At 39.9% G+C, this 23,373-nt stretch overlaps 1 protein-coding gene and 1 non-coding gene across 5 annotated transcripts in view; both read right to left on the reverse strand.

The window, feature by feature from the left end:
* Positions 1 to 3,191: 3,191 nt before the first annotated feature.
* The window catches only part of GPBP1L1 (GC-rich promoter binding protein 1 like 1), a 37,541-nt gene continuing 17,359 nt past the window's right edge, over positions 3,192 to 23,373 (reverse strand). For all 4 annotated transcript variants that reach the window (XM_087820400.1, XM_016199268.2, XM_016199267.2 and 1 more), the window contains 9 exons: positions 22,897 to 23,026; positions 22,219 to 22,505; positions 14,032 to 14,104; positions 12,582 to 12,775; positions 7,906 to 8,046; positions 7,259 to 7,417; positions 6,388 to 6,512; positions 5,156 to 5,258; positions 3,192 to 4,271 (listed from right to left, as the gene is read on the reverse strand). In XM_087820400.1, coding sequence (XP_087676526.1) covers positions 4,119 to 4,271; positions 5,156 to 5,258; positions 6,388 to 6,512; positions 7,259 to 7,417; positions 7,906 to 8,046; positions 12,582 to 12,775; positions 14,032 to 14,104; positions 22,219 to 22,505; positions 22,897 to 23,026 — 1,365 coding nt within the window. In that variant the 3' untranslated portion in view covers positions 3,192 to 4,118. The remainder of the gene's footprint in view (positions 4,272 to 5,155; positions 5,259 to 6,387; positions 6,513 to 7,258; positions 7,418 to 7,905; positions 8,047 to 12,581; positions 12,776 to 14,031; positions 14,105 to 22,218; positions 22,506 to 22,896; positions 23,027 to 23,373) is intronic.
* Positions 9,265 to 9,367, reverse strand: LOC148092420 (U6 spliceosomal RNA). The gene has a single exon (XR_015715131.1). It is a non-coding gene; the product is annotated as a U6 spliceosomal RNA (small nuclear RNA).

The following is a 23,373-nucleotide window of genomic DNA, read 5'->3' on the forward strand; positions in this document are numbered from 1 at the left end:
CACATCGGAGAATAGGCAGTCTGCCTTGATGAGCATTCTGCCAGGAAACCATGTCTATTTTTCTTCTGCAAAAAGCTGTTTGCATTTGGTCCAGGGCATGGGAGAGGGCTCCAGGGTTGCTAATGAGGCTGCCTAGTGGCTGCAGGGAGAGGCTCAGGCAGAGAATACCTGACACCAGGGTGATGCAGAGGGGCCCCTCAGAGGCCTCTGGGCTCCAAAGGCTCCTAGTTATGTTTGAGGGTGAGCTTTTGAAGAGATAACTTGCCCAGCCAAACCTGGGGCCAGCCGGCCTGTGGATGTTAGCCAGGTGGCCACCCATCTTGAATTTCATGTCTAGGAAGTGGTTCTCTAGGAAGTTAAGAAATGGAATCTCTGCAGGCTGAACCCAGGCATGCAGACCCAAAAGGGCCAGGTTCAGGTTCTTCTCCATGACCTAGGCAGCTTCTACGGCATCCTGGGTTTTACTCCACTCATCTTGGAAAGGCTTCTGCATGTCCTGGAGGAGTTTGCAGCTGCCTCACTTGTTTTCTGAGATGCTTGGTGCTTTTGTGCTCCTCCTTAGCCAATTTGAGAAGTGGGCCTTGCATTCCAGAGCCACATCCTTGGGTCAAAATAGAAGCCCGAAGAGGTGGTGTAGGAGGCCTGCAGATGCAAGTTAATCAGGTTGATGGTGGCTTCCACCTTCGTGAAATTATTCTGGCAAATCTGGGAGCTCGTGGTTGCTCAACAGTGAGTTAAGCTCAAAAAACAGTGTTGGTTGTTCCCAAAGGCGGAGGATTGCCGAGATGGTTTTGAAGTTTGCAACTGAAAAAGAGGTTGGAGAGTGGTGGGAGGCTGAAAGGGGCGTTATTGGGTCTGTTCCATCCAAATACTGAAGAGACAGGCCTGCAGGACTGCTGAGCACACTCCCATGTCTTTCTCCTAGACTGAAAAGCTTTTCCTTGCACTGGGCTTCTCTGGAAGCCACCATAGCTTTTTCACAACCAAGTCCCATTAAAGCTGGCAGTCTCTCCTTAACTCCCACTCCATTTTCCCAGCTGGAGAGGGAAGATGATCAGCAAAGCACAAGGAATGAAAGTTTTGGGAAAACATAGTCCACCAGATGAGGGAATCAAATACAGAAAGGTACTTTTCACTTGACACCAGTCAAGCATGCCTTTTCCTGTTGGCCAAACCTCCCTGTCACCTCCCCAAATGTGTGTGTACAAGAGGCAGGAACTCCAAGCTAACCCCAGGTTCCTAAACAAGTCAGGGACTTAGAGTAGTGCCCCCCTCCCCCACTGCCACCAGTATGTAAGGCCAAGCAAAGTATGACCAGCAGCAGCAGGTTACAAAGTGTTTCAAAGTATGTGATCACAGTCCAGCTTAATTCAAAGTGATAAAAAGGGCATTTCTAGAAATTTGTCCTGAGAAAGCTATTAAGTGGCAAAACCCAAGGCCAAATAGGTGGGATTATTTATCTCAACCTTTTAACTTCCAGTTTAATATAGTACAGTTACATGCCTCTTAATGACAGGCATACATTCTGAGAAATGACTTGTTAGGCCATTTCGTCTTTGTGCGAACATACAAACCTAGATGGTATAGCCTACTTACTACACACTAGGCTGTATGGTGTAGCCTGTAGCTCCTAGGCTACAAGCCTGTACAGCACGTGCAAACCATGAGATTAAATCAAGCACAAGAGAAAATTGCATCGAGAAATGGTAAGCATGAAATAGATGAGACTGCTGCCAGCATAACGTGGCATAGTGCTTCACAGCAAACTTTCTTTTGTAAGTAGAAAGAACACACTCTATTGATAAAATAGTAAATACATAAACCAGTAAGTTATTATCAAATATCATGTACTATGTTTATCTCTATGTACAACTGGCAGGGCAGGTTTGTTCACACCAGCATTACCACAAACATGTAAATAATGTGTTGTGCTTATGATGGCTATGTCACTAGGTGATGGCAATTTTTTAAGATACATTATAATCTTATGGGAGTACTGTTGTGTATTCTGGCCTGTTGTCATTATGTGGTACATGAATGTATTTCATTGATTCTAAAATGCATAGGATTAAAATACTAAAATCAGATTCAACTAATGAAATGTCATAATTTAACTGGTAAGTTTTCTATTAGTACATAAAAATATGCCTTAAAGTAGATATATTCCATGAAATACAATATAGTTCTTACTGCTCTATCTCAGCCACTACTTCCACATGGACTGTTCATACCACTAGCAGAAGAGACTCTAGTACAATATGGTAGATAGGGTCTCTGCCTGCCAAACCTTTAGAATCTAGCAAATGTCATTCTGGTCTGTCTCTAGCCTGTACCCCTTCCCCTTCTAAACCCCACACTTCAAGTTAATCATCCTTTTAACATGAAATCAGTCCTGTTACTCCTCTGTTGTCACCCATTAGAGTATGATCTTGGACTTCTATTTCCGCTAGGGATTATATACTGTAGGGACTGCCAGAGTGCCACTGTCAGTAAATATCTGTTGTTTAACTTCTGCTAGTCCATCAGATCTTGCCTAAAGTTTCATTAAAAAAATTGAAATTAACTTACTGATTTTAGAGTGAGAGGGAGAAACATTGATTTGTTTCACTTACTTATGCATTTTTTGGTTGATTAAAAACAAAATTTGTATTGATTTTTGGAGGGAGAGGGGGTGAGAGAGAGAATCATCGATGTGAGAGCAAAACAATCTGCTGCCTCCTGCACACCCCCTACTGGAGATCAAGCCGCCACCCAGGCATGTGCCCTGACCAGGAATCAAACCAGCAACCTTTCAGTGTGTGGAACAATGCCCAACCAAGCCACACTGACCAGCGCTCATTGGTTGATTCCTATGTTGTGTCCTGACTGGGGATAGAACCCACAACCTTAGCATATGGGGACGATGCTCTAACTGAGCTACCTGCCCACGGTAAAGTTTCATTTTTAACATAACTGTGTATTCTCTTCCCTGCTGGGCCAGGCACTCTTTGTAACACCCTGAGCCTTGCACAATGCCTGGTATACATGACAGCCTGGGGAGTATTTGTTGAATAAAAAAACCGGCCTCCTCCACTGGTCACCCAGCCAGCATTGGCTCAAACCCTTTCCCCTATATTCTTATTTAGCAGGAAAATTGAGGCACAGACCTTTAAAACACATACATTGGTAAATACATGGGCAGTGAACAACAGTTTCCGGAAATAAATTTGGGTTTCTGATTTTATTACTGGTAATTTATTGCACAGGTTTTTCTGCATCAAAAAAGGAGCTGCTAAAAGGAGAAACAGATGTGTCTGAATTCAGATGTTCCTCAGACTGTCAGAAGTATTTTCCCTAAAAAAGAAATCACTCATCTAATTTTAAAGAAAATATACTTTTTACACAAGACAATCCAAACTGATGCAAAATATTTATTCCAAGTTAGTTATTTTATGCAGTAGTTTCCCCCTCAAGGCTTGTGATAACCACATCTTTTAAATCTGTAAATAATGTTATCAAAATAATCTTAATCTTTGAAATCTCACAAAAATTTATATTTTACAATCCACCCTGAATATCAAGGCTGCAAGAATAACACATTTCCTATATCCAAATATTTTACAGCTGTACCCAAAAAAGAAAAAAAAAAATAAACACAAAAAAACCCCCACATATGCTTGGTTAAGGGCTAAAGTTACCCGAGCAGCCAAAAATAAAATAAAATATCCAAATTATTAGCATTAATTTAATACAATTATAACTTCAATAGTCACTTTGTCATTGACAATGATTGCTTGAGCACAGGGGTGAGTGCCCCAAGGGCTGGTGGAAGCTGTAGCTGCAGACCAGTGTCTCCTCTCTGTACTGCCAGCTCCCACTTGTGCATTGCCCTATATATACTGTGTGTGTGTTTTAAAAATCTTTCCCACCACACAAATTTCTCTCTATTAAGCAGATAACAGGAAAGAACAACAACAAAAGCTAAACAAGCCAATCGCTCTCTCTTTGGGATATGATTATTTCCCTTGTGCATGAAATATTCAACAACAACATAAGAAAAGGAAAAGATTTCTTTTGTATACTCCTTAAGCACACAAGCTGAGTTTATGGGTCAGATTTAACTGTGAACATTTATATGCCTACTTCCAGGCATCGTCATCTGATGTTTCACTGCTACTGGTTTCCGTGTCTGAGTCCTCAAACTCTGCTTTGCAAGTGCTTCTCCAAGGGGAGAACAGACTGGAACTGCGGCTTTGCAAGAAGCCATTCTTTCCAAAGCCATTTCTTCTCAGCTGTGGTAAGCAAGGGAAACAAAAAGAAAACAAAAAATAAAACATCAATATTGATACTGGCCCTTGGAACCTGGGAAAGACCAGGCCTGAATTCAATTCTAGGCAGAATGTAGAGGGAGACCCTCCTAAGAGATCAAAGATTGCTTGTTGCAGTGCTTATCACACACTTTAATGCGCAAACGAATCATCTAAGGATCTGTTTAAAGTGCAGCTTCAGAATGAGAATGACTGGGGTAGGGTTTGGGATTTCCTGTTTCTACAAGTTCTCAGGTGGTAACAATGACAGGGAAACAGAGTTCTGAGTAGTGAAGTCTTTTAGCCTGTATTTTCATTTTATAGGACACAATTGTTATTTATGCATTATATATATATACCACCAGGACATAAGCTCCATGAAGTTTGTAGAGACCCTACTGGTCTTGTCCATCACTGTAAACCCTAAGGTCTGGCAGTATTTTATTCAGAGCAAGAATCCAAGCATTTATTGAATAAATTCATATTTGGCTTTGTGGCTCTGGCCAGAACATCAGAGGAAACCCACAGGGCTAAAAGCAGAGGATGGTGAGCCTGCTTCCCTAGGGACCAAGGGTTCAGTCCATAACTTTCGAATACAGTCTTGTGGTTCTGATAAGGGGTGAAAGCTTCCAGGATAAAGAACATACTACCTTCTGAAATCTGCTAACGACTGACCTGGCTTTTGTACGCAACACTGGAGATCCCTACTGCCTAGGCAGGTTTAGATGTTCTTCAACATTTTGACTGTGGCAACTTTTATTTTCGTTTTCAAGGTCCTTCTCTCACACTAAGCTGGGCTCCCTAAGGGTAGTGACTGCCCTGACTCCTCCTCCTCATTAACTGGTGTCCAGGAAAGGCTTATGACATACCTGCTCAGTCTTCATGTGGAACTCTTTAAGCTCGTCCTCTGTGAGGGGAAGGCAATTCTCGTCATTTTCAGGATACTCCTGCCATCCCATTGCTTTTAATAACCTGGAGGAGGCAGGTCAGGCCAAGAAAACATAACTTTAAGCATAAGTGGGAAGCCCACGATTTTCCACAGAAAACTTTCCTGCCCAGGGGCAATAGTGCCCACATGGATTTTAGAGAAGAAACTTAAGTTCCTTTCTCTCCAGAGGGATAAGCTTGAATTATCGTTATTTAGGAGCTTGTAATTAAATGGGGGATCTCCACAGTTGCTCTTTCTATAGCATAAGACTTACAGAAGAGAGAGAGTAAAAACAGCAGAAAATAAGGCAGCATAAAGAGTCAAAGAGGAATAAATCTCACTCTTGTGAGCAAATTAGCACATTTCCACATGTACTGAAGTTCTTTTTCAATTTCATGGCATTACTGTCTCCTTCCTAACCTTGTGACCCCTAAAGTTCCTCTGCACAGGAGCCTCCTTTCAGGAAGGTACTATCATTCTCAGCAGACCCCATGTGCCATCTAGCTGCCCAGACAGCTGGCTGCTCTGTGTTCAAGGCCCTCATTTAAAGAACAAGTTCTAGACATGGGAGCTTCATGCCTCCCAAGGCCCCTTAAAGGGGTCTTGAGGTAATGGCTCAGTTGAGCCAGGAGGGTCCAAGGGGACAGCATAATAGTCCCAGGAAACAGGTTCCCCTCTCCTCTTACCAACTGGAGCCACAAACTCAGTCTAAAACTAAACTACACAAAAGTATGAAAAAGCTGGTTGAGCCCGCCTTGTGTGGCTCAGTGGTTGGGAATCGACCTATGAACCAGGAGGTCACAATTTGATTCCTGGTCAAGGCACATGCCCGGGTTGCAGGACTGAACCCCAGAAGGGGGCATGCAGAAGGCAGCCGATCAATGACTCTATTTTATCATTGATTTTTTTTTCTCTCTTTCCCTCTTCCTCTCTCTGAGATCAATAAAAACATATTGGAAAAAAAATTAAGAAAAAAAATTAAAAAGCTGGTTGAATTTGTAAAGGAACGCCCATTGAGAAACAGGCCAATCTGAGGGCATACAGAGAGAAAAAGTTAGGGTGCTCGTGGGACTTCTCTCTGTATGTTGGACTCAATTTGAAATGCTGTCTTAAGTATGGTCCAGCTCCCTGCAGGCCACACACAGGATGCTCTGTGATCTGATCCTCACTTACCTGTGCTCTGCTTCCAGAGAGTGTGAAAGGACTTCCCCTTCTTCCTCTACAGGAAGAGGGAGACCATTCTGATGACAGCCTTCCTCTCCATTTTCCTTTGGTTCAGGTGTGCCGTTGTCCTCCAACTGCAATAAGGAAAAGAACACACTTGGTATAACAATCCTTTTGGGCAAGAAAAGCAATCTACACGATGAAAAAGTCAGAACATAGAGAACTGCTTTCCAGAAGACAACTTCAATCCATAGGTTTTCCCCATTTAAAAATGAGGACTTGCCCTGGCCAGTGTGGCTCAGTTAGGTGTCATCCTGTGCACTGAAGGGTTGATGGTTTGATTCCCAGTCAGGGTGCATGCTCGGGTTTTGGGCCCGATCCCTGGTCGGGGGGCATCCCTGATGGGGGGGCGGGGGGGGTGCAGGAGGCAGCTGATCGATGTTTCACTCTCACATCCATGTTTCTCTCCCCCTCTCCCTTCCCCTTTCTAAAAATCAATAAAAATATCTTAATTACAGGTTATGTCAACTGTGGCAGAAGCTAATACCTATGTTCTTACCTATGCAATATAACATAATCCTAACTGACAAAAGCTTCTATTATTTACCAACATCTTACAGAACTGACCAATTCAAGACTTAAGCAGTGGTTCTCAGTTTAATAAGAATACCGAGTCCCAAGGTAACTACCATTAAAATAAGCCCTAATTTGAAATCTGTTGAACAAAGGATTAAACTCACTCTAATACTTCTACAGATACTTCTCTGTACATTTAAAAAACTTGCCACATCTTTCTCCTAAGAAGGAAAATAAAAAACAAAAACACACATATAACATAGGGAAACACCTATGTTGCCCCAGAAAAATCCTCTGCTCTTACATCCTCTAGTTTGTCACAGTCTCTATTCTCTGAGAAGTCTCCATTCCGGTCATCCTTCAGAGTCTTTAGGAACTCGCTTTTCCTGTCGGTAGTTCGGCGGGTCAACTTGGTCAGACGAGAGGAGCTGATCTCAATTGGAGGAGTGGTGCTGGAGGGACTCTGCACATATACCACAAACAGATTGTTCCTGACATTAAACAGCAAGAACTGGGATTCTCTGGGTCACTTCTACATGGACTGATTCCCAGAATCTGGTAGCCTATTTATCATTCTGTTTTTTAACCCCCCAAATAAACACCTGCCCCCCCAAACAAAAAAGCTGCCTTTTCATTTAAACACTTTATCTTTGCTCATTTTTTACAGTTAAGACCAGATGGCTTATATAGCACCTCCTTGATTTTTCTACAGATACCAGCATAATGTCAGTATAACATAGGCTGACTCTGGTCTACCACAGAGCAACTACCCCACCTAGCTACTGCCCATCTTTGCATGCTAACAGGAATCACCAGTAAACAAATGACACTGAGCTAAGCATAGATACAAAGGAAATAGAGTTAGAGCTGTACATATAACACTGTGTATCTCAGTTAAGTAAACAGGAAAAGGCAACTTCAGAAAAGGCCTCTGCTTTATCCTCAACTCACCTCTTTGGGAGAGCTTAAAACTGCACCACCAGCCAGTACTACTGGTTTGGTAACAGAGATTGGACTGGTAAAAGCAGACTCCCGGCTAGAGGAAAGGGATCCTGATTTGTGTTCCATTCTGTTAGCTTTCCATGCACTGGGCTACACGGGAAGAAAGAACAGATCAGTCAGAACATGCATGCAGACAGAATCTCAGCCTGTAAGATCGTAAGGCAAAGATTGAAATGTTATGTGGGAACATGAGTTCTCAGAGCTACCTGTTTCAACATGTTTGGGAAGTATACAACCTCTTAGGCACTTGAAATAAAAAGGCAGATGGGAACCAAAAGATCCGCAGGATATTAATAGGTATTTCTCAAAAAAAAAAAAAAAAGAGAACTCTAGTTCAATAAGCCTGGGAGATGCTAGGGTAAAGTTCAACAGGTTTCTTTACTATACTATTTCTCAAAGCATTTAACTGTACATGTGAGTTTGAGAAACAGATATAATATACAGCATTTTCCAAACTTACATGACCCCCAATGTTTTCTTTTATGGTATATTGTTAACCTTGATGTAATCCTAATACCCCTCAAAAAAGCACAGCAGAAAAATGCTGCTTTCCAGGAACTTCAATGGCAGGAGGCTAGTTCCAGTTGAGAGTGGAAACTGTTTAGTCCAGAGGCCCTTCTGTTGCTCAGCCTTGTGGGGTCTGGGCACATTCTGTCACTCTGGCCCTGGCCCCAACTATCATGACAGCGTAGCTGGAATACAGTCAATTACACTGTCTGAAGAGAACAGGGAAGACAAAGTATGTCAATGGAGTGAAGCTGAAGGAAGTGAAATCATTTGGTCTGCCCTGACAAAGCAACCTGCAGGCGGGACTCAAAATTCAGTAAATCTAGGAGTTTTTTTCATAGCTAATTTTAAAGTTAATAGTTTTGTATGGCTCAAGAATGGTAAATATCCAACTGGCCTTTGGCAGAAAAAAGGTTCCCCACCCCAGTGGGCTAACATCTCACATCCAAGGTACACAGATCCACTCTCATCAACTTCTCCTGAAACTGATCTTTCTCAGTGAAATGGTTCATAGTCATTAGTTTCCCAGGGAAGAATACTTAGTGTCCTCTGTTTTCCTCCTCTGTCTAATCTGCTTCCCATTATGTGGCATCACCACCTTCCTTCTTTGCCTTTTATCATCCCTGTTCAGGCTCCATTACCTTCTACAAGGGCAACAACAGCAGCCTTTACATTAGTTTTCCTATTTTCAATCTACCCTCAACTTAGTCCTACACAACAGGACTAAACTTATCCTAAGCTCTCTTTTATTCTTGCCACTTCTTTACCTTCTAAAGATTTTTTTTTTAACATTTTAAACACAAAAATATGGAATGCTTCACCAATCTACGTGTCATCCAGGCGCAGGGGCCATGCTAATCTTCTATCATTTCAATTTTAGTCTATGTGCTGTCAAAGTGAGCACTACCCCCTAAAGATTTTTGAGGACATAAAATTGTTTTACTCATTTTTACACTCTCCTATTGTATAACAGAATGCTTGTAGACATTTCAAATGAAGTAACACCTATGAAAACTCTTCCTAAACTCTTAAAAGAATGGAACAAACTTAAGGTGCCATCTCGACAGTAATAGCTGCCATTTACTAGTACTTACTCTATGCTAATTTTAAGGACTTCACTGAATTTTCTCATTATGCTTCAAAGAACCCTTAAAAGACTGGTACTATTACCTCCACTTTATAGATGATGAAATGGAAACTTAGAACTTAAGAAACTTGTCCAAGGTCCTATCACAAAGAAGGTGCAAAGTGGAATCTGTCTATTCCAAAGCCTGCTATTAATTTCTATGCTATACTGTTTCTTTATAGTAGTTGTTTTCTTGACTTGAATTCACATTCTTTCCATTACGCATCAGAGGTACAAGTATCCTAAACCCTTTTCAAATATAATTCTGCTTGTTAGTTTTATTCCTGTTATTTCTTCTTGGGCCTTAATCCATTAATGACCTCTTTCAAGTATATTTCAAGGTTTCTCAAGGGGCTTCCTAACGATTTTCTGCATCCTTTCACTTAACCTCATCACCACCTATATTCTATTTCCTTTTACTGTTAAGTCTCAAAGGTACCACTATCACCACTTCAACCTACATAATTCCAGAGTCTCCTGAATTGTTCTTCCAGACCTGCACTACTTTCCTAAAACCTCAACTCAAAGATTACAAAAAACTTTCAAACTGCTAAGGTAAAAAATATTTTTTCAGCCTGGCCAGGCGTGGCTCAGCGGTTGAGCATTGACCTAGGATACAGGAGATTGAAGTTCGATTCCTGGTCAGGGCACATGCGTGGGTTGCGGGCTTGATCCCCAGTCGGGAGCGTGCAGGAGGAAGCCGATCAATGACGACTCTCATCACTGATGTTTCTCCCTCTCTCTCTCCCTTCCTATCTCTGAAATCAATAAAGATATATTTAAAACAAAATAATTTTTCTTCCCAGTTCTTTTCCTCAACCTCTCACCAGTAATTGACAAGTGTTGAAAACCCCTGCCTGCTATTTTTTTAATTTTATTTTTTAGAGAGAGTAGAGGAGAGGGAGGAGGGATAGAGGGGAGAGACAGACAGACATAGATACGAGAGAGACGTATCAATTGGTTGCCTCCCACACAAGTCCTAACCAGGGCCCCTGGCCATGTTTAAAAAAAATAAAAACAAAACTTTATTGACTTCAGAGAGAGGAAGGGATGGGGGGGGGAGAGAGAGAAGAGAGAAATATCAATGATGAGAGAGTCACTGATAGCCTTCTGCATACTGCGACTGGGGATTGAACCTCGATCTCCTGGATCCTAGGTCGACGCTCAACCGCTGAGCCACACTCGGCCAGGCCCTGGCTGCTCTTAAACTCACCCAACCAGATTTCTTTGACAGTATAGTTTTTCTGTCTGAATTACAATAGACTATGCTGTTATTTTCCTAATATTTATGAAATATTAAATATTTTCCCCAAGTCTTATTTTCCCATTCTTTACACTTCTTTTCTCTTAGAGATCTTATCTACCCTGAAAGCTTTATTATCACTAACATAACGACCCTCAGTCCTGATATTTCTCCAACGCTACCAGGAGTAATTAAATGGATTCATTCATTAGCCCTCAAATATGCCTAGTGTTTTCCGGTTTCAGAACTTTCAAATTTTTATTTATTTTTAATCCTAACCTGACGATATTTTTTCCATTGCCTTTCAGAGTGTGTGGAAGGGAGAGAAAGAGAAACATCGATGTGAGAAAGACACATCAACTGGTTGCCTCCTGCATGCACCCCAACTAGGGCTGGCAATCAAGCCTGCAACTGAGGTATGTGCCCTTGGCCGGAATCAAACCCGGGACCCTTTAGTCTGCAGGCTGACTCTAACCACTGAGCAAAACCAGCCAGTGCTCGTTTCAGAACTTTTATTTAACCACCTGTTCTCTTACAGTTTGTATTATTCTACAGATTCTTCTGCCCATTCAAAGCTGGACTATCCTTCAAAGATCAGTTAAATTACAGTTTTTCAGTAAAATTTCCCTTGATGGTCATAGTCAGAACTGCTCCTGCTCCTCTGAATTACATAAATAAATAGTGTTCAATATAGTTATTCCAAATCTCTTTAGGATTTGTTATTAGAATTTGTCATTATTTTATTTCATATACAATCACATGACCTTTCATATCATTATCTTGGTAATCCAATTAGACTCCCAGCTCATGGAGGGTCATGACCAAATGTTAGTTATCCTTCTTTGTGTTTCTCATTAGTGCCAAACACTGTGCTTGCACACAGTAAATTCTGTTTCCTTACAGAGGCTGGAATTCATTCAAGCAATTACCATGTGCTTTCATGAGAATGCTAGGATATACATATGAAAAGGATGTGAGACCTGCCTTTAAGGAGATTACAACCAATTGAAGAAATAAAAAAGCAGCAATGAAGTGTGATAAGCGACAAAGTGGTATTCTATCATAGAAGTATAGCAATTAATGAGATCTTTAGATATATGTGAGAGAAAAGGATTCACAGAATATGGCATGAACTTGAAGAATGAATAATTTCCCAGGTAAGAGAAAGTAGGGGTAGTAAAACGTAAAAGATGGATTTGGCTTAGGCTATAGAGTTTGGACACTGCTTTATAAGATCACGGGTTGGCAAACAATGATCCATGGGCCAAACAAAGACCACATGTCATATGTGACCCACAAAGCCTAAAAATATTTATCTGATCCTTTACAGAAAAGTTTACCAACCCCTACCATATAGATGGGCTTGGAAACACTGAAGGGATTTAGGAAAAGGACATGACATATTCAAGGATGACCATTCAGGCAGTTCTGTGGAAGATAAATAGAAAGACGAGGAAATACAGGAAAGAAGCAGTCAAAATATGCAGCTAAATGATCAGATGGATGTTAGTGCTATTAATGGAAACAGCGAATCAGAACAAGCAGGTTTATGAGATGAAGTTAATGAATGAGAGGCCTACCAAAAATCCAGTTGGCAGCAGTAAGAGACTTTGGAGACAGAATAGAACACATAACAAGTTCTGAATATGTGCTGAATGATTCAACAGAAAAATATAAATTTACTATTTTTTTCTGATTTATTCCCAAACCTCTGCTCTATAAAGTTCTTATATGGATTCCAAATCATACCTTGGAAGGAGGTGGTGCAGGCTTAGGAACCAGGTTCTTATAGACACTTGGAACCATGTTGGACAATTTGTTCCCATTTGCATGGTGAGATCCTGGTGAGGTGAATGCAGCAGAGAAGGCAGCAGCAGGATCTTCTTTGGAAACTTTTTTGATAACTAGCATTTTGGAGGTTTGTTTGGCACCAGGTGGGTTTTCTGTGAAATACAATAGTGGAGAAACAAAAGAATGCAAAAATATCAGTTAACAGGAAGCACAGTTTGTATGAAGGCCTCACTTTCAACAAACCGTTGACAATTGAGACTGAGGGACAAACATTTCCTAGTGTGCACTTAACAGATACTCCCAAAAGTGACACTACCTGGGAACCATAGAAAAAAGACAGCATATTAAGCACCTGATTCTAAATTCAGAAATCAACCACAAAGTCCAAAGATAGTAGTATTTCAGGGGCATAACATTTCTAGTGTAAGGTGTGTCACTTAGGCACAGACCAAACAAGAATATATCCAAGGGTGGTAGCTCCTGTCAGCATGGGAATGGATATGAGAAAACTGGGGAAACTGCCATGGGACCTTCTGATGAGGCAAACTGGAGCAAAGCTATATATCGTCAACAAAGGAGAAATGGTACAGCAATCATACTTAATCCTAAAACTCAAGATACAAACCCAGCATTTAGATAAAGCCTTCCCAATAATATGCCTGGCTACTGAATATGTCTAATGTAGGGACTAGGAGAGTCCAATTTGTAAATGCCGAAGATTCCAATGCCACAGATCAGGTTTGGTTTGAAATACACTGATTTGTCTGTTAATTCTTTTATAAGGCTAGTTATTCCCATATATGTGTGTATGTATTTATATATATACACACAAACACACACACACATATGTATAAACGTGTATATTTATAGATTTTCTCCTTGCCCTATATAACAAGCATCATTTATAATTGCCAATCCCCCTCCCCCCCAAAACTAAGCAATTGGAACCTGGTTGAATAAAACAATCTATAGGATCTGGTATTATACAGCCTAATAACACTTTAGAAAACTATTTAGAAATATGAAGAATGCTTAGAATACACTGTTATATATACCTACCAATTATGTAGGAAACACTGATAACATATAAAATTCAATTTAATTGTTATAGGGAAATTACCAATGTTAATTAAAAATTACTTCTTATAAGCTTTATATTCTCCCTTTGCTTAAAATCTGCTTCCAATTTCAGTGCTCTACAAGCTCTCAATAATCTGTATTGACTCCACTACTATTACATTTCAATGGTATTTTGGGGGGCAGAGTAAGAGTCAATAGGTGTTAGTTACTATGTGCAAATGGATGAGATGAGAAACTAGATGAAACAAAAAAAGAGAGATAAAGAACTTTCGCCTTCTCCCTATGAAAAATTTAAAGTTGTGCCTTTAAAATGGCAAAATCTACCTACCCCACACTCCAGAAGGGGTCCCAATAGGTCTGCATGGCTGATTCTGTTTGCCAGCTTCTGGATTCAAAGAAGGCTAGGAAAAAAGGGATATTAACGGTTGATACAGAAAGCTAGTCATTTCGGTACCTTTTGCAAAGTAGCACCACCATGGAACCTATCAAATAATATCAGCAGCACTTACTTAATGCTGTATTCAGAAATAACAAACAGATAAGAGATGTTGAAATGTAAAATAAATAGGTCTTACATTAATTTTAAGCTCTCTTGGGTTTCGTTTCCTTTAAAAATTTAAAAAAAGAAAAACCAAACAGACTAAATGTGCAAGTTTTTAATCTTTCTACAGGACATGTATGCCAAATAAGGAGGCACAGAAAGCTGAATAAATAAGAATGTGAATCACTTTTCTCAGATTTCAGGAGGACAATCTGTCAGTAAAATGTGTAGTATTCATAGTATTTCTAAGATTGCTTTAGGACAGAAATAAACCACGTGCCACGGACATTGCTAGAAATACAAAGTAAGCCAATGAAAGAGTTCTTGTCCCCACAAGGGTCAGTTTCACTACAAAGATAAACTTGAGACAAGTAAGTACAATAAAAGGTTATAGGGTCTATGAAAAATATCCATATTAGTGAAGGAGTACTAAGAATAGTCAATTGCACTTGAAAGACAAGTGCTATTAGAAAAGGTTTCATCAGAGATGACTAAGAGTCCTTAAAGACGAATTCCAAAGTTGGAATATGGGCAATTCCAAGACCAGAACACTCAATGAACACCAAGACAGGAAAGCATGGAAAAGGAATAGAATATTCTGTAATCTGCAAATAGTTCAACATGATTAGTGCTAGGGAAGGAGGGAATCCTTTTGTGGGGAAAGAGATGTTTGGCAAAGTAGGAGCAGGACTGTGGAGTATTTCTAGGAGACTGACTTTTATTCTATAGGTAATGAAGACCCATCTTTCATAAATAGAGTTAATCACATGATCTAATCATTAGTTTACAATGGTCTGGTAGCAGGTTGCAAGATGTATTTGAGGGCTTTAAACATCAACTAAGAGACCATTAGGAGACAAATTCCATAGTTCAGGAGAGTAATCAAGGCAAAGGTAAAGAAAGGTATGAGGAAAAGGATAGAGAAGTGTTAAGAGCAAGAGACTGGACTTAAAAGCTAACTGTATAGGGAATGTAAGAATGACACTGGTGTCTAAGCCCAAACTTAAAAAATATGGTAATGGAGTAAGAAATGGCTTTTCAGCACAATTGACCATGGAACATTAAACAAACAGAAAGATGCCGATTCCACTACAGAGCTTCTGAATCAAAATCTCCAGGGGTAGGGCCCTAGCAGTTTATATTTTCTGCTTATCAAGGTGAGAACAACCAGCATAGAACAAGCACAGATACAAATACCAACTCACTATATAAATGTACACATCAGTGATAGAATGACGGACGGATAAAAATACTCTTCTGGACGGAACAGTGTGGGCAGGTGTCCCATCCCTCATGAATAAAAGCCGTTTTCTTATTTTGTTTTAATAGCTCTAGTTCATAGATGTAGGTGTGAACAAAATAAATTCCATCTGTGTCCCAATTTTATTTGACTTTTTGTTTCATGCTGTGACCTTTGACCAACCTGTCCTTAGCAAGCATATCAAAGCCTTCCAATTGATAATTATGTGTTCCTTAAAATGAAACCATAAATATTTTTGTTAGTAACAGCCAAAATGGCATAACAACTGAGATGAATATCAAACTGGTGATAGTATCAATTATAAACAACCATCTATCACAAGACCACCAGGAGGTATAGCGCCTGGCGCTGCTGCATTTCTGTCCCTTTGTCTTGTCGATTATCAGTACCTGGGTTATACTAATAAAAAAGAACAGGAACAGGAGACTGTAGTGGAGAATAATCTGCACAGAGTTGCTAGGTCTTCAACCCAATCTTCCATTAAGCAAGTGATCCTAAAATAAATTCTATGGAGTTGCCTGTTTTGATGACTGTCTTAAGATACCTTTCTTGTTATGGTGGCCATTACACCTTTGCCCAGACACCTGTGTTGTTCTTAGTCGCATTCTATCTAGAGTTTTCAGAATTACTGCCCCTATTTATGTGATAGCTTTGATCTCTTTTCACTGATTTTTAAAAATATGACACAGAAACCTGCATAAAACCAATAGGCAAACGTTCTTGTAAATACTTTATAAGCCTCATTAAAAAAAAAAAAAGAAAAAAAGAAAATCTCTCCCCCCTGACTTATAGTGATCACCTCTTTGCTTTTGTGTATCTCTCAAAACTATAGTTTTGTCTCCAAAAAATATCTATTAATCTACAGGTTACTTAAAAAAAAAAATCAGTAGAGAACAATGGAGAATTTTGCTGCTTCTTGCAGTGCACTTACTCAGTAGGCTCCTGTAGCACCCAGTTCCTACTAAGCCAGGTTCTGAAGTAGAAGCAAGCATCAACACATGAACCTGGAGGTCACTCTGACTTGAATGATTTTGTAGCAGGGAAGCATCTCCCACGCACAGCATTATGAGGTACTCTAGAAGGCAGATTTCCAGCATGTTCCGTAGCGAAGCAACCCAGCAATTGTGCAGCCATTCAGCAAGCCACAGCGAAGCCCTTTACACGGTCTGGCTCTCAATCCTTGAGTGGTGATGGGGGAATGGGGAATTCTTCCTTGGTGCTCATCTTAGCCCTAGGGTTAATGGCTGCTCCTTATATCTGCTATTTCTATATTCTTTAGTATTCTCTTTATCTCTTACTAGCGAATCACTCATTACACCATCCTGTTATAGTTAATAATTCTTTATATTATTTTTGTATAAAACTGCATCTTCTTTATTTTGTAGAACAGAATAGCCGCGCCCCCCCCCCCCCCCCCCCCCCCCCCCCCCCGCAATCCAAACCTGATGTCAAATGTAGGAAGGGAAGGCTGGAGGCTGTTGTATTCTGATTTAGGCAGAAAGACAGGAGAGAAAAAAACACTAGACAGCACAGGAAACCAGGTGGGCTGGGGGAGCCATGGATACACTAATACAGAGGGCACAGGTCTGCAGGTAGACACTTCTAATCGATTCCTTCTATGCGAGAGGCATCCTCATCAACCTTAATGGGGGAGGGGGGCTCTCATCAGGAACAGCAGCACTGGGTTCTTCTGTCACTTCATCTTCACCAGTACCTAGGTCTAGCTTGATCATGCAGTAAATGTGGTTGGAGTGGGTCTGGGGATCCTGATGTGAGAAGCCAGAAGAGCAGCACAGCACAAGGTCCTTGACAACCTTGTCATTCTTAGCTGCCTCTGCCGTATGCCACAGAGTCTCTACAATGGGGTGGTTGAGGTTGATCTTCAGGTGCTTTTTAGCCCATTGGAGAGTTGTCCCAAAGTGCCTGGGCTTTCATGATATGCTTCATGTTGGCTGTCCAGCAGTAGGTGCTAGTAACAATGCAGCAGGGTGAAAACATAAGCCTGCTGGAGACCATCACCTTCTCAACCTTCTTATCCAAGATTTCTTTCATGAATTTGTAGTGGTTCTCAAATTTGGCCTTGCTCTCTTCCATTTTCTTTTCCCCCTCTTTATCCTCAGGCAGCGCCAGGCCTTCCTTGGTAATTGAGACAAAGCCTTTCCCATCAAACTTCTTGAGCTGCTGTATAGTATTCATCAATGGGCTCCATCTAATATGCTACCTTGAAGCCCTGCTTTTGCACTTGCACCACAAAAGGAGAGTTGACGACCTGCTCTTTGCTCTCACCAGTGATGTCAACACTTTGCAACATTTGCTCCACCATTCATTTGCTGCAGCTATAGTTTTTACCACACCATTTCCAGGTTGAAGGACTTGATGTCATTCACCCTCAAATGCTTTATACTATGTATTTCCTTAAAAGAACACTCTCTTACATAATCACAGTATAACTGTAAAAATCACGTTAACAGTAAATACTATTATTTAATCCAAAACCCTTACTTAAACCATAACACTGATGTCTCTTTAGCAACACAAAGTTTTTCTCCCCATCCAATATCTAATCTAGGTCCACTTGTTGCCTTTAGTTGTTCTCTTTGGTTTTCTTTATAATTTGAAACTTTTTTCAAAACCTTAACATTTTTAAGAGTATAGGCTAGTTTTTTGGTAGAATCTTTTCTAAAAACCTCAATTTTAGTACAGTAAAACAGTGATATAACAGACTAATTTGGGCAAGGGGGTGTCCATTAAAGACAAAAGTCTGTTATATAAAAGTAGGCTTTTGGAATGTGCATGTTAAAAATTTCACAGAAAAGTTTTCTATGTGTATTACTGTAATTTTAAGTTTATACTGAATAGGTCTAGTAAATGCATGCATTCACCAGTCACCTCAACTAAACAAATGCACAGGGCTGGAGCAAGGCTTAGCACATGTTGGAACATCACAGCCACCAGGAGTGAAAACTGTTCCAGGAAGTCCTGCCATGTGACAATAGAACCAATTACCACGCCATTTATTTCTCTTCCTTTGTGAATAGCCATTCAAATCTTGCTCATTTAAAAAAAAATTATTGATTTTACAGCAAGAAAGAGAAAAATTGGCTGTTCCATTTTTTTAAAAAAATATATCTTTATTGATTTCAGAGAGAGGAAAGGAGAGGGAGAGAGAGAGATAGAAACATCAATGATGAGAGAGTCATTGATTGGCTGCCTCCTGCACGCCCCCAACTGGGGATGGAGCCCGCAAACTGGGCATGTGTGTGCCCTGACCGGGAATCGAACCCAGGTCACCTGGATCCTAGGTCGACGCTCAACCACTGAGCCACGCCCGGCCGGGCAGGTATTTTTTCCATTGAATTTTAGAGAATGGAAGGGGAGGGGAGAGAAATACTGATGTGAGAGAGAAACATCGATTGGTTGCCTCCAATTTGCACCCTGACCATGGACAGGGATCGAACCTGCAACCCAGGTACATGAACTTCACTGGAATTGAAACCGTCATCCTCTGGTGTGCAGGCCCATGCTAACCATTGAGCCATACCAGCCAGGGCTTATTCCACTTATTTATGTTGGCTAATTCTTGTATGTGCCCTCACCAGGGATCGAACCTGCAACATTGGCACTCTAACCAACCCAGCTACCCGGCCAGGGATAAAAACTAATACTGTTACTATTTTTTAAAAAAATATGTCTTTATTGATTTCGGGGAGAGGGAGAGATAGAAACATCAATGATGTGAGAGTAACTGAGTGACTGCTCCTGCACACCCCCTACTGAGAATAGAGCCTGCAACCCAACCATGTGCCCTGACCCAGAATCCAACAGCAATCTCCTGAACCATACAGGTTAATGCTCAACCACTGAACCATGCTGGCCAGGCAACTAACAGTGTTTTGAAACAAAATAACTTTCTACAATTAGATCCCAAAGACCTTTAATTTGTTACTTTTGACTATTCTTTTTTTGTGTGTCCATGTTGTTTTTTAAATCCTCACATGAGGATATTTTTTCCATTGCTTTTCAGAGAGAGTGGAAGGGGGGGGAGAGACAGAGAAACATTGATGCCAGAGATGCATCAACTGGCTGCCTCCCACATGCGGTGCAGGGACGGAGACTGCAACCAAGAGGTACGTGCCCTTGGCTGGAATCAAACCTGTGATCCTTCAGTCCACAAGCTGACGCTCTAACCACTGTACCAAACAAGCTAGGGCACTACTCTTTCTTAATATACCCCCTTCAACCAATTATGTCTCAGTTCCCCCTTACTGCTATTCCACAAGTTTTGCTGTAGAACTCCTCTCTCTATGTATTCTTCTCCTTGGGTGATTCTCCCCATCCATAAACCTCAATTATTATTCTATTTCCAGTTGCCTGTCTTTAGATCTCACTCAGGCCGTTTTATCTTCTCCTTCCAATTCTGCTCTTCCTATTTTTCCTTTTCAAATTAATTACTAATTATGCATCATCTTACTTTGGGAAAAAATCTTATTTTTGACTCTTCCTTCCTCAGTTACCTCAGTCCCAATCCTTTACATTTATCCTGTAAAACAAGATCTTTTATACCCTAAATGTCTGTCAACAGGAAATGGATAAATAAATCTATTATAGTCACACAACAGAATATTTATTATAGAGCAGTGAAAAAGACATAGAGCAGGATTTCTCAACCATGGTACTACTGACATTTTGGGCTGGTCAATTAATTCTTTGTTATGGGGATGTCCTATGCATTATAGGATATTAAGGAACATCTTTGATCTCTACATTCTAGATGCCAATACCACTATTCCAAGGTGGGACATCCAAAATTTTTCTATAGATAATTGCTCCAGGAGAAGATTGGGGAGTGGGGGTGGGGGGTAGGGACTTGCATTTGATTAAAAACCACTGATCTAGAGCCATATGTATTAATACACATAAACCTCAAAACAATTAAAAACCTCAAAGCAAATAAAAGAATACAATACTAATCATATAAAGATCAAAATCAGGCAAAATGATATCATAGTGTTTATGGATATACACATATAGTAAAAGTTTATAAAAAACATGCATGAGAAGACCAGCTGGTGTTGCCCAGTGGTTGAGTGTTGACCTATGAACCAAGAGGTGACAGGGTTCGGGCTTGATCCCCAGTAGGGGGCATGCAGGAGGCAGCTAATCGATGATTCTCTCTCATCACTGATGTTTCTCTCTCTCTCTCCCTCTTCCTGAAATCAATAAAACATATTAAAAAAAAAAAAAAAGATGCATGAGGATGATAAAACACTGAAAATCAAGATGGTGATTACCTCTCCTAAGGAGAACAGATTAGGAAAGCTTTAACAGTATGTGTAATATTTTACCTCTCTCTTTTTTTAGTTTAACCTATAGGGGAACAACCTCTACACAAAACAGATGGTTTACAATTTTTGAGTGGAAAGGAATTTAGGTCTTAAGAGGTTTTATGAGTCTGTTCCATGTTTTCTAGAATTCATTTAACTGAGCCTTTTAAGTCCCCCTGATGGCTATGGCCAGATAGAAAGTTGTAATATTTTACTTCTTTTGTAAAATAATGGTCTAGAGCATATTTGGCAAAATGTTAGTATTTCACAAAGTCAGGTGATATGCTAATTTGACTGTTTTCTTCATACTTTATGTGCACTTAGAATATTTCATAAAAACATAAATGCAAAATAAATTTGCCCTTACTGGCCTTGTTCAGACTTGACAGCAAACTTGCCTTTAAATCACCTAGCAGCTAACGATAGATGCTACCTTAACATTTTTCTTTCTGATGTCAATTCATCTCCCACTTGGAATACCACAAAACTGATATCAGGACCTTTTTATCAAACTATGCCAATCATTTGTATAATACCTAGTGTAGAAGGTACTCTACGTAACTTTCACTTTACCTCACACTACTTGTCTTTTACAATCTCTTTTTTTTACCAAAGCAAGTAAGAAACAAAACTATTAAAGAGCTCAAAATAAACTTGTTTTCTATATGCTCAGCTGGTTGTGGTCATAGAATAAGATGAACTTTAGATAAATATTCATGTCGGATATAAATTATAATTACAGTGGGTTCATTTAATTATATGGAATAAAACTACAAAAAGAAACTCATTTTGTAATAATAATAATACAATTAAACTTTTTTGATTGGTAAGTTTAATGAGGACTTCACTAAGTTCTCAAAATGTGATGACCAATAGAGATTTTGTTTTTTCATCATTCCCACTGGTCTTTCCTGGATTTGTTTAGAACCCAAAAAGGCATGTAAGTCCACACACAACAGCATCAAGTTTTACTGAATACGCTGGCAATAGCTAGAGTACTACTGACTGCATGTTTATTCATTACAACTACTATTTTATAGAAGGGCAAAAATGTAAGAGAAAAAAACCTCTGAGAGTTGAAGAAAGACAACTTAACATGAAAGACTACATTTTCACATAATTATATATTTGAATACTGTACCTTACAAAACTTAAAAGAAATTAAGGATTTTTTTTTTAAGTTCCAAAGGCATAAAGATCAAAGCAAAGATCTGCTCAAAGTTACACAAGATTTTTGTTACCATCTTCATGCTAATCAAACTCCTCTCTAAAAACAAAAATCTAAACTTAGGGACTCAATTTTTAGTAATTTCTGAAATGTTCTCATTACTAACAGGGTATACTTAAGACATTATTTGTTTAACTACACAACTAAACCATCATACTTACAAAGTCTTCCTCTTCAAACTGTAACTTTTCCACCTTGTCTTCTTTCTTTTCTTCCCTAATCTCTGTAGGTGGCTTTTCCTGAAAGGCACAGCCTTTCCGGGAGTGAAAGCTGCCATTCCAGTGGCGATGGTTTCCTGTGCCACCCCCACTACGCTGGCTCATGCCATCATGACCTCGGGAAGAGCCATGCCAACCAGATAGGTTCCCTGTGATTCCAGCATAAGCTCCCTTAGAGACACCAGAGTCCACAGAATCGTGGCGAAACAGGGAGGGCTGGTGCCAGGAATCTAGAATAGTAAGAAAAGTAACACATTAGATTGTTTGCTTCCTGGAAATTCGGAAATAATTGGTCCAGATGCTTCCTGATCTGATTTATGGTATTACCAAAAGCCCTTAAGGGGAACTTTTAAATAAAAAATTTAAGTCCACAGAAAAGAAATCACAAAATATATCTTTTTCTTTCAATATAATTTCTACATGAGTTCTTCCACGGAATAAATGACTCATGAGAACATAACGTTAGACTTAGAAAGCCAATATAGTTGAGTAATGACTACTGCAGGATCTGAGAACTCTGCTTATGAAAGATCATTTCAAGATTCTGGACATGCACCCCCATGCTGGGCTTGCCCTAAATGAGTAGCTTAAATATAATCATGGAAGTCGGTCCTGGTTCACCTCCTGTAGTTCGAAGAGGTCCATTGTTAAAAAAGCCATCAGAGGAATTATGTCGACGACGGCTTACTCCAAATCTACCATCTCCTCGGGGTAGGTGCTCTCCGTGTTTTTCAAAGGTGGCTGTAGGTGACTAAGATGATAAAGTATAGAGAAGAAAACAGGTAAGTAGATACCTCTTTCTTAGGTTTTGCAGCAGGCTTTTAGAAAACAAGAAATAATAGTGATAGAAACTGCTATTATGAGCATATGGGCCATAATAAGCATACCACAGGCCTCTGAGATAAGAGAAGTCCTAGGTTACATATTCAATCATTAACTCATTCACATTATCCCAAAAGGGAAGAAAAGGCAGCTACTTCAATTATTTACAAAAAGCCCTGCAGGAAAGAATAAATCGCAAAACTTTACACTTAAAAAAAAAAAATTAAGTTAATCTTGCAATAGGAAAGGAAAATGAAGATGTTTTCTTAAAAAAAT

The sequence above is a fragment of the Miniopterus natalensis genome, chromosome 9, assembly GCF_054644295.1.
Source record: "Miniopterus natalensis isolate mMinNat1 chromosome 9, mMinNat1.hap1, whole genome shotgun sequence".
NCBI lineage: Eukaryota > Metazoa > Chordata > Mammalia > Chiroptera > Miniopteridae > Miniopterus > Miniopterus natalensis.